General features: G+C 40.3%; 1 protein-coding gene across 1 annotated transcript in view; it reads left to right on the top strand.

Annotated features, from left to right (window-relative positions):
* ITGA4 (integrin subunit alpha 4) overlaps positions 1 to 12,052 on the top strand; it is a 65,726-nt gene that overhangs the window by 45,100 nt on the left and 8,574 nt on the right. Inside the window, exons 18-21 of the mRNA XM_054972609.1 lie at positions 6,651 to 6,801; positions 8,522 to 8,620; positions 9,612 to 9,691; positions 10,302 to 10,391. Coding sequence (XP_054828584.1) covers positions 6,651 to 6,801; positions 8,522 to 8,620; positions 9,612 to 9,691; positions 10,302 to 10,391 — 420 coding nt within the window. The remainder of the gene's footprint in view (positions 1 to 6,650; positions 6,802 to 8,521; positions 8,621 to 9,611; positions 9,692 to 10,301; positions 10,392 to 12,052) is intronic.

Raw genomic sequence — 12,052 nt, forward strand, 5'->3', positions numbered from 1 at the left:
ATTTATTGCGTTCGAATGCAGTATTTGGTTGCTTCATATAAATACATGAAGCTGCGCTGTACTTAGACCAGTGGGCTATACTCAAGAGCAGTGTTTCATGGAGGTACAGTGGGAGCGGGGAGGCCATTCGGCTATTGAAAAATTTAGTCTGGATCCAGCCCTCAGTGTTTAATTATCATCATAGGTATTTTGAATTCCTCTTCTTTTATTCTTGTATTCAGTTACTTCTAACTTAATATTATATTTGTTAACATGGAATTTAAACCATTTTTTAAGCAAAATCAGCTTAGTAACACCAGCTTGGATCCACTGGTAATTTCCACAAAAAGAAGAGATTTCTACCTGCGATATGCAAATACCTTGCCTCCCCCTCTTTCTGCAGCTCAAAATGCCCTCAAAATGCTGGGGCGGGGTGGGGGCAGACACGGGACAGCATGAGAAGGGCGCTTGCAGTGGGAGGATTAAATTGGCAAAACTCACTTTTTCTTCTGTGGAAATCCTCTGTTGGTTTCAAGCCATTGGTTGGATCTGAGGAATCTCGTGTGTGATTAAAAAAAAATTCTAGTGCATACTTATGGCAGTTTAAATGGGTAGCTTTCTGAATCCAATTCCCCTATCCTTAATTATGCAGTACAGTTCACTATTCTGGACCCTCGGGAGTGGATTTTTCGGTGGGATGGATGGGTACAGTATGAAAGTGAGATATAAAAGTACTGGTGCATTCACTGGCCATTTGTTTACTATAATATAGTATCTGATAAAAGTATTTCAGCAGTTAAGTACAGCTAGTCTGAATAAATATATGAAATCTAAATGCTTTACCACAATTTGAATGCAGTATCGAGGTTATTGTTTGCTTGCAAAAATTTAGAGTTTAAATATTAGGAAAAATGTTAGTGTCAGAAAACTCAGATATTACCACACACCAGTGGATTTCTCATTTTAGTGCCCTTTTTCAGAGTACAAAAGAACCTATACAAACCACTATCACAGTACCTTGCTTTTCAAATGAGAACATTGGAACTTGGCCAATGGTCTCTCCAAGCCAAATAACTAATATAATAAAACATCTGAAACGGGGCAAAGCACCCGGGCCGGATTTTATCCCTCCTGAATTGTTCCTAATGAACCCTGATTGGTGGGGGGCTTGTTTAGCTCCGATCTTTTCATCAATAAATAGTTCAGGTTCCATGCCGTCTGACTGGAAGCGTTCAATTATAATCCCAATTTATAAGAAAGGTAATAGGTCCGACCCTCATAACTATCGTCCTATAAGTCTACTTTCTATTCCAGGGAAAATCTTTGCGGCACAACTTCTTGATAGGTTAACGGATTGGATGGATCAAGAAGCAGTACTCTACCCTGAACAAACAGGCTTCCGTACAGGGGCCTCGACTATGGATCATTGTTTGGTTTTACACCATCTAGCAAGCAAATATTTGGCACCCCCCGGCGGTAAACTCTATGCGGCCTTCATGGATTTGAAGACCGCATTTGACTCTATTAATCGTTGTAGATTGTGGCGTAAATTGTCAGAATCTACAATAGATAAAAGACTTTTATATTTAATAACGAACTTATATACTGACACTTCCGCCCAAATTAGGTACAACTGGCAGGGTCAATTAACTCCAAGTTTTCAAACCGATAAAGGTGTGAAACAAGGTTGTTTGCTGGCTTCATCCTTATTTAATCTATTCATTAATGACATGATTCCATTTGTGAAATCACATACCAGACACCCCCCTTATCTAGCAAATACTCCAATTTCGATTCTTTTATACGCAGACGATGCTCTCCTTATCTCCAAAACAGAACTAGGTTTAAAATCACTAATTAACGCATTTATTACATATTGTAATAATGAGGAACTTAAAGTTAATTATGCTAAATCAAAAGTCCTGAGATTTTCCAGGTCCTTCCATAACGGCCCCAAATCGATAAGAGTACTGGGAGGGGCTTTGGAGAGAGTCCCCCCCTTTAGTTATCTTGGTATCACTTTTAATTACAATCTATCATGGAAACCACATATTCAGGCTGCTCTGAAGGCCGCAAACATTTCATCAATGGCAATTAAAAAATTCTTTTACTCCAAAAGAGCAAAACATATACCAGCAGCCATTAGGATTTTTAATGCTAAGGTTATCCCACAGATACTTTATGGGTGTGGAGTGTGGATTGAAGGTGTATCCGACAACCTTGACACCCCTCTACACACATTTTTGAGGGAGATAGCGGCAGTCCCGAGATGCGTAGCAGGTACTGCACTTAGGGTGGAATTCGCCCAACCCTCAATTGAGAAGAGAGCATGGATTACAGCCTTTAAGTTGTTCTTGAACAAGGAAATTTACAAGGACAATTCAGGGAAAGTAGGTTTTGCACATTTGATCTCGCAGGATACCTATAAGAGTAGCCGAACTAATTTAATTAACCAGAAACTAAAAATTCTGGATATTGATATAACATCTTTACAGACAAATGAGGCCCTAAGAGTTATAAAATTAAAACTAAAGGATCTTGATTACAGCAGTACTCTCCAGAGAGCCAGACGTACATGTTCGGGCTTATCCCTGGGACTTTCACCCCCAGAGGCTATTCCATCTTATTGCTATTCTTTAAAGATTCCAGCTCAACGCAGAGCCTTCACATTGGCTAGACTTAACTCCTTCCCCTCTAAAGTGCTTTCTGGTCATTTCTCTGGACTCCCTTATTCTGAACGAGTTTGTGACTGTGGACAAGGAAAGTTAGAGACCTTGGATCATATAATAGTTTTTTGCCCTAAGTGGAGTAAGGAAAGAGAGAGATTTATTATTCCTATTATGTTAAAAGAAAAGCTTCCCTTCCTTCCTTGGGCAATCTCAGTGTTATTGTCTGATAACTTTCCTGACAATCAAACCTCTGCTATAGTGGCTTCCTTTTTAGCCATGGTGATAAAGAAACAAAATCTTCAGGAGTTTAGATAGTTTAAAGTGATAATGACGAGTTATGTCTGTGTGAATTGGGTATGTTCAAGTGTACAGTTCATATTTTGTTGGTGTTTGTATGGCTTATGGCTTCGGCCGGAAAAGCAATAAACATATTATTATTATTATATGAAATCTAAATGCTTTACCACAGTTTGAATGCAGTATCGAGGTTATTGTTTGCTAGCAAAAATTTAGAGTTTAAATATTAGGAAAAATGTTAGTGTCTGCGGCAGGGTGTTAAATGCAAAGTGGCTTAAAAGTAAATGGCATCAATTGTGAGGAAGTCTATGTGACACTTGTATTTTGTTACCGCTGTTAGTGGTTGCATTGATGTCAGACATGAGGTTTAAATAAGAAAAGGAAATTGTTCACACTGAACTGATCCACAGTTCAGTGTGAAGTTACTATGAACGTGTATAATACTCACATATATGGACATCTCCATTTATTTCACTGAGGTGGATCCAGCCATCCTCCAGGTAGCCTTCATTCCTAGGATGGAAGATGGTTGGAGGATCCACCCTAGTGAAATACATGGAGATGCTCATTTGCATGAGTAGTCCACAAGTTCATGGGAATTATACAGTTCCATTGGAGGAAGGCTCCAAACTGTTTGATGGAGTGGTAGAATAGGAGTAGAAGATTCACCCCTCTGCGTATGGGGAACTTTCCATGATTACAATGGGCTGTTCGTATGGATTAGCTTCCTTCATAGAAACGACCTCCTTGCAGGGAGAAGAATTTTATGCTCATTCTTAAGAAGGAAAGAGCATGAATGCATCAAAATCCATGTCGTCTGAGCTGAAGATCCTCTTTGACTTTCCTTGTTCTTAGTGTTAGGGTGGTGTTTCTGGGTCAGGTGACATGGTCAAGTACTACAGGCATTGTGTATATATTAGTTAATTGGGTTTCTTGGGTCCACAGCAGATATCATGTTAGTCAGTGCATCTATCTGCTTAACTCTCAGCCAGCCTGAATCAAACATAAAGTGAAATGTGTGTGTGTGTGGGGGGGGGGGGCTTAAAGCAAAACTTTAATGAATAATAATGAGTTCAGTTAATGAATAATAACAAGTTCTCACACTTAGTTCTCACACTTCCAAATATGTACCATGTGATTTTTTTATATGCATATTAGAGATGGGCACAAAATGAACTACGGAACAAAATTCCGTACAGAATGGCTGGGTCGTAGTTGAACCATGCGTTCCGTGGGACGCAAACCAAACCAAACCAAATGAAGTGGTTCAGACACTTTTGGTGCCAAACACTCCCTCGTCCAGGCAACTGTGGCAGTCTTTAGCTTGCCCCCAATCTGAGGCCTCCAGGCTTGATTGGTAGCTGTCCCTGCCAACTAGAGAGCTCCCACTCTGGCCTATCCAGCTAGGAAAAGGGGGGGGAGGGTTAGAATCTCCAAGGCAACTGAGGAGATGGGCCTTCAGGAGCCATGGTAACACCAGTCTCTTCCTTCCAAAACCATGTTAGGCAGGTTTTTCTGCCAACCAGAGTGCTTCTGTGTTGTTCAGTCTCTTGGCTTTTCCCATAAATAGGGGAAGCCGTATGATTCCTGGTTTCAGTTTCTCTAGAGTGGGAGAGGGAGGAGAGTTTGGTGGTTTAGTGGCTGGCTGTGGTGTTTGGATTGAGATTGGAACTTGGATCTTTGGCCTGCACTTCTGGCTGATGGAAAAGGGGCTGAAAAGCCTCTTTTCTTTTCTCTTGCTTTCTTTTTCTTCTTACTGACTGGGGACTGAAAACTCCCTGTGAGTTTGGGCTCTGTGAGTATGAAGGGGGCCCATCCTGGGCCCGATCCTCGAACCGGTTTGGAAATCGGGTGAGTGTTAAGTTCGTGTTCCATGTTCTGTGGAAATTAACGAACCACGAACCGAGCGGTACAGAGGATGGGCGGTTTATAAATTGAAATAATAAATAAATAAATAATGCATATACATACTTTGGGGGCACCTTTTTTTTATATTAACAAGGCAAAAGGTACGGCAAGAAAGAGAGCACCAGTTATTTATATGTGAAAAAAATAACTTGAGTACATTCAGCGTAAACCCAAGACCTAGCTTCTGAAATGTTAACGCTTGTATTTCTCTCTTTAATTTGGAACTTAGCTGCTTATGCAGTGCTTTTTACCTTCTGTTGCCTGTCTGAGTGCCAGCTTCTCTCCCCAAGGTGTTCAGTGACTAATGTATTGGTCTCAAGCCAGAATATTTGATAAATGTCTATTTCCAGGCAGCTCTTCTGCAAGTCTTAATTAAACTTTAATGTCAAACTGAAGTTTACTTTGAAATCCTCTTAGGTACCTTTGCTTGTTAACGTGATAAGAGAACACGAGGTAGAACATAAGAGAGACACGTTAACTCATAGGCACGGGTCCTGTTTTATATTAACCTTGAGTGAAAGTGAAATTCAAGAGTTTTATGCTGCACAGGGTGACTCAAAAGCATCATTAAACACTAATACGCTTAATAATGTTTTAAAATAATGGGAATAGGCAAGGGAGGCATTCCCCCCCCCCCTTAAATACTGCAGTGGAGATGTTTTAAGTGCAGGATGAATGGATGAAAATTTGGGCAGAATGAAAATTTAAGCGGAGAGAGGATGACCACAGGATCACTTACCAAACGGCAACTTACCATGGTATGCATGTAACTAAATGGTACTCCAGTCATCCAGGTAGCCGTACAAAGTGATGAGGAGAGTTTTACCGCACTTATTGTAAATTGTAGAAAAGAGCAAGAGTCCAGTAATATGTGTAAGACTAACAAAATTTGTGGTAGGGTATGAGCTTTCCTGAGTCACATCTGAAGAAGTGAGATTCTCCAGCAGTTAAAATAATGCCTCCAGTACCATTTTGGGTCAGGAAATGGTGTGTGTTGGTGGGAGGGCCTCTTTTCCTCGTGTGCTACAGTTGAAGTCCAAATTGGGCACTGTGTGCAGCAGGAATTGAGGAGAGCCTGAAACTTGTGTTTGGCTGTTAGATAGGAATGAATGTGGGGACCCTAGACCCAATTTTGTTCTAGGGTGTGAATTACATTTCTGATCGGAGGGGGAGTATGAAAACTATTTACTTTTTGGCAGGAGCGTAGCTCACACAGATGACAATATTACATATCTGCGCTGGATGGTTGGCAAAATTCACTTTGTCTCTTGGTGGGATGTTATAGATGACGAAGCGATGTTGGAATTGAGAGCGGTCCCAAAATGTTGTCTGTGTGGGCTAAGTGAATGGATGTGGACAACCATTCCGCCACATGCCAGGTGCTTGCATTTGATGTGTGGTGATGTCCTTATCACTTGGCAAGTTGATACAGGCAAGTTATCTCAGAATGAGAGCAACCATCTGAGGTCATTTGATCGTTTGTTTGAGCTTGAGTGACCATGAACGCTTGCATGAACGCTGCAACGTTGAAGATGGCACAAGATGTAATTTTATTTATTCCTCCCAAAATACAAAGAAGATGGCTTCTTAACTCCTGAAGAGTTGCAAAGTAATGATTATTTTATGCTGAAAAATTGTCCCATGGGGGCTGTTTCTTCTTGTATTCAGGTTAGGAGCAAATTCTGGCTCTCATAGAGTATTTACCGTCCTGAGCTTTAGCAAAAACCTGAGCGGTCTATTATTGTTCACCTGGATTTTTAAACATAAGACAATTAAATATATGTTCATTTCTTACAGGCTGCATGAAAAGAAATCTTACCTTGCAGTTGGAAGTGTGAAAACGTTGATGTTAAATGTCACCTTGTACAATGCGGGTGATGATGCCTATCAGACTGCTCTCCACGTCCAGCTCCCTAAAGGTCTCTATTTCACCAAAATTTTAGAGCTGGTAAGAATCTGAGGGTATATTTTCCCTAATATTTTTAAGATGGGTCCTTTCTGTTAGCTGTCACTTAATGAACAAATGTAATTGGATTTTTCTCCCTGCACCAAACTTGCTTCAGACTTTTTAAAAGAGTTTGACAATACTGAACTTTCAGCAAAAAACGGTAAGTAAGCCAATTTAGTAATATTGATTTAAACCAGTGGTCTTCAGCTTTTCCAGATGCGCAGGGACCGGGCTCACCTTTAACCCCTAGGTGGCAGCATAGTATACATGCAGTTGCAAGACAGGAAGTAACTTGATAAAGTCATGTGACAGGAGGAAGAGGAACCATCTTTGTATGGAAAAATAGTCCTTTCTGCTCACTGACCTCACTCAGCTATTCCGCTGCTTCTTTCAGTATGCATGCAGAGAAGACCTTGATGTCCTTGCTATATATACTAGCAGTAAGTGCTTCCAAAAGCAGTAACAAAATGATAGTTCTGTAGGGTTTCACAACCCAGCAAAAGGGGTTCTGTGATCCACCTCAGTGTCTTGACATGTGGCAAAAAATGGACAGGCTCCACAAGCTTTATCTCTTCCTCCCATAATGCTAGAACTTGAGTCACCTGATTAATTTGATGGGCAATAGGTAAAGTAATTCAACAAGTAATTCAACAAGTAAATGTGTGATTCACTGCCAGGGGACTTAGTGATGGCTGTAAGCATAGATGGTTTTAAAAGGAGGTTAGACAGAGATTTTAAAAAATTGTGTTCAGTCAAAGGTGCGCACAAGGATCTGCACTGCATGACTGAAGATAAGCAGTGTGTATGCAAGAAAATATTTTTAAACAATATGTTCATTTTAAAAGGACCAGAGGAGTTAGCCGTGTTAGTCTGTAGTTGCCAAAAAACACAAATGAGCACTGATGCAGTGAACTAAATTCTTCACACAATGTTCACAAAAATAATTTAGTGAATTTGAAAGTAATATATTTTAATAATATACTTTCAAAGTAATATATTACTTTCAAATTCACTAAATTATTTTTGTGAACATTGTGTGAAGAATTTAGTTCACTGCATCAGTGCTCATTTGTGTTTTTTGGCAAGTTTGGGTGGATGAGCATCTTTGATAGCCTCTTTTGGTTTGTGTTAGTCTGTAGTAGCAAAATAGAAAAGAGTCCCGTAGCACTTTTAAGACTAACCAACTTTACTGCAGCATAAGCTTTCGAGAATCACAGTTCTCTTCGTCAGATGCATCTGACGAAGAGAACTGTGGTTCTCGAAAGCTTATGCTACAGTAAAGTTGGTTAGCCTTAAAGGTGCTACGGAACTCTTTTCCATTTAAAAAGGTACTCTGTTAAGCAAAGGTTCTGCCTGAAATATCAAAGAGTTATTATTAGAGTAATACATAACCTCGCTTCCTAACATTTTGGGGTTGGGTCTGCCTGCTGTGGGAGTCTTTTAGAGTTGCAACCACCCTGGTCATTAGTTTTTTTGGGGGGGGGGGGGAGTACAGAGGTCATACTTCATGATGTAAATAACTCAAGTACCAACCCATAAAGGAGAACATGAGGAAGTAAGTTGGATACTTGGAGAGAGCCTAAAGAACACTGCATACAGAATGACTAGAATTGGCAAAAATGTTTCACATATATATGATTTTTTTTTTAAATTATCCTTTGTGAAATGTTAGGGTTTTTTTCTGTCAAATGCTTCAGATAGTATTCATTCATCTTCCTAGGAAGAAAAACGGATACATTGTGAAGTCTCAGAAAAGGGAAGTCATGCAGTGAAACTTGATTGCAATGTTGGGTATTTATATGTAGATCACCTGTCAAAGGTAAAATAAAGATCTCTTTGCTTTTACAAACATTTTTTTTCATGTACTGTTTTAAGCTTTACTTTTATGCAGAAAGAGCCCCGTGGCGCAGAGTGATAAGCTGCAGTACTGCAGCCCAAGCTCTGCTCCGACCTGAGTTCGATCCCGGCTGAAGCCGGGTTCAGGTATCCGGCTCAAGGTTGACTCAGCCTTCCATCCTTCCGAGGTCGGTGAAATGAGTGCCCAGGTGCCTGGGGGTAAAGTGTAGATGACTGGGGAAGGCAATGGCAAACCACCCCATAACAAAAAAGTCTGCCAAGAAAACGTCGTGATGCGACATCCCCCATGGGTCAGTAAGGACTCAGTGCTTGCACAGGGGACTACCTTTACCTTTTTACCTATAGTCTAATTTAATGAATATGTATGTTCTTTTATTGCAACAGTTTATTTTCATCTTTCTTCTTTTGTATGATTAACAAAATAGTAGTACAAACATATAGGATAACTAGGTGGTGTTACTAAAACAATGGATTGTCTGAACAAAGCCTTCTGATTGGCAAATCATGTACATTCTCTGCAGCAGCTCCTGTCTTGTGGAATGGCTTGTCTGAGTAGGTCAGGAAGCCCCCCCCCCTTCCACTTCTATCATTCCACACACTGCAAAACTGTGAAATATTCAGGAGAGCATTTTTATTAAGGGATTAGAAGTATAATTTACTGGAGGTAAAGGACATAGGATTGTAGTCTGTTGCAATATTTAATAGCATGTATCACCTTGCTTTTACTGTATTAATAACCCACTTTTTCATTCTGCTATGTCATATCTTAAACAGTGTTTTTGTTTCTTTGCATTGTCTTCCCTACAGTTATGTAATCGTAGACCTATTTCATTGCTTATTGGATATAAATATAGAATTGTTTTCTATATTTTGTAATCTGCCTTGAGTCCCAGAAAGGAGAGCTGTGAATAAGCCAGTTAATTAAAACCTAAAACACTGCCTTTATTCCACAGCTGAATTTTACTTTCCTGCTGGATGCAAGTTCACTTACAAGGGCAGGAGATGACCTCATCATCAGCATCAACGCAACCTGGTAAATGTTGTTTGATGCAGACTGCAGTCTTGGACAAGTATTGTCCCTACATTTGAAAATCAGGATGGGGAATTAGAAAAAGAATTAATGATGCAAGAAAGCATGCCATATTGCATAATCTACAGAGGCACTACTGATTTTTTTAAAAAGCTATTGAATAGTTCATTTTTACAAAATGAAACAAAAACAGTATAATAACCTAATAATAATAACCTTGTGCTTATATACCTCTCTTCAGGACAGATTAGTGCCACACTCAGAGCGGTTAATAAGTCAATGTTATTATTATCCCACAATAGACACCCTGTGAGGTAGGTGAGGCTGAGAGAGCTCTGAGAGAGCTGTGACTGACCCAAGGTCACCCAGCTGGCTTCAAGCAGAGGAATGAGGAATCAAACTGTTCTCCAGATTAGAGTCCTCCTGCCGCTCTTAACCACTGCATCGAACTGGCTCATTATGAGGTGTGCTCATAATATGCTTCTTCCCTAAATTGGTGGGATTCCAGCTTTGGCTAGAATGTAACAGATCTTAATACCAAGTGCGCAATTCAGGAATGGTTGCCGAACAAATATCTATCTATATCGTAAGTTTGTAATGTTTCCTTCCTTAGTGAAAATGAAGAAGACAAGGACTTATTGTTGGATAACAGCCTAACTTTAACTTTTCCTCAGAAGTACGAGGTTCAGCTGAACGCTCACGGGTAAGCTGAGCACTGAATTTTTAAAGGAACGTACAGCTGTTCATGGACTGGAAAACAACGTACAGGTCTCTCTTACTGATGAGTGAGATACCCAAGGCTTGATTGGAATTGGCTTGCTTAAAACGTGCGATTGGGGCCTGATTCAGATCAGGCTCAACCCGGTGTTATGTTTAACTTTGGCCCCTTTCCAAGCTCCAGCTTTCTTTGTGCTCCTGATGATGTAATCCGCAACATGAAAAAGCCTGAAGCTTTTCATCCTCCCGGTCGTAAGAAGGGCTGATGATTCTGCATCCTTAATTCTTGGGTCCCTCAGAAATGTAATTACATGGGACTTCTGGATGCTTCGTACAGATTCTGTTCCCAGGAACTGCAGTTTTCCAGGGCTTCTGAGTCCTTATCACAAAACTACATTTCCCTGGGGCTTTGCTCACAACACAGCCGCTGTCTACTGAAGAGTTGCGCAGCCGTTTTTCTGATTGCTGACTGCTGTCGATTACGTTTCTGCGAGAAAAGTAATTAGGTGGTGAAGAGGCCCTGGAGCAAAGCAAACTTTGAGCTGAGCCTAAATTTCAAAGAAGTTTGGGGCTAGGGTTGGACACTTCATTAAAAAATTCATTTTAATTTCAGGGTTTTTTTAAAAAAGGGCATGATTTTCAGTATGCCTAAAAGTGTGGGGGGGGGGAACGCGGCGGTCATTATTGTAGTTATTTTGGGGTACACTTTTTAGGGCAGGAATTTCAGCACCTGAAAATTGTGCCCTTAAAAAAAAAAGACCCAAAATTAAAATTTTGATGCATTCCCTGGCCCCCCCAAGGTAGCAGAAGTGGGGAGGGAGGGAGGGAGAAAGAGGAAGCGTCCAAGGGCTCTCAACAGTCCCACAATTCACAGTCCCTTTAAAGGGCTATTATTTTTCTGTAAGTGGTAGAGAGGCCAGGTCTACCGCTGACAGAAACTATTGACCCCATTATTTTTAAGGCATTACACCTGGCCTCTGCGAGTCTACATCTTCCTTCAGTACTGCCCACCCCAAGTTCAGATGTCAGATTTTCTTATAGGCTGACAGCCCAGTGCAGTTCCTCTCTCCCATCCTTCCTGCTCCTGCATTTTGGAAATATTTGGGGTCATTTTGGATATTCCCGCACCAACCTGAAACAGCTAATTTTAGTTTTAGTTTCAGCCTTGGTTCATCTGAATACAAACCTTAGTTCAGGTTTGGCTTGTAATAAACTAAAACTTGCTGAGGAAGTTAAAGTCCAAATGCACAATTCCCAACTTTGCCTGCATTGCTAGTATCTGTGAAATAATAGGATTTTGAGGAAGTTAGAACTATATATTAAAAACACAGACATTCCTAGTTGTGCTTTTTGTTTAAGTCAGTTGTAAACAACTGATTTATTTACTATATAAACTCCCATTTTTTTTGTTTTGAAAATGAATTTTAAACATCATGGTATTTGGAAATATTTAGACAGGCGACCTACATTTTATTCCTAATAGCTAATTTGGGGAAGGAATTTCCATCTGAGAAATGGAAATTAGAGAGGAAAGTTAATCTCTCCTTTGCCAAGTGGCCCCAATCCAAATGTGCTCCCATCACTGCTTCTTTCAAAGAAAACTATAGACATCTGGAGATCTGATCACAGATGTCTAATGTCTGGTCT

This window comes from Eublepharis macularius, chromosome 2, assembly GCF_028583425.1.
Source record: "Eublepharis macularius isolate TG4126 chromosome 2, MPM_Emac_v1.0, whole genome shotgun sequence".
Lineage (NCBI taxonomy): Eukaryota > Metazoa > Chordata > Lepidosauria > Squamata > Eublepharidae > Eublepharis > Eublepharis macularius.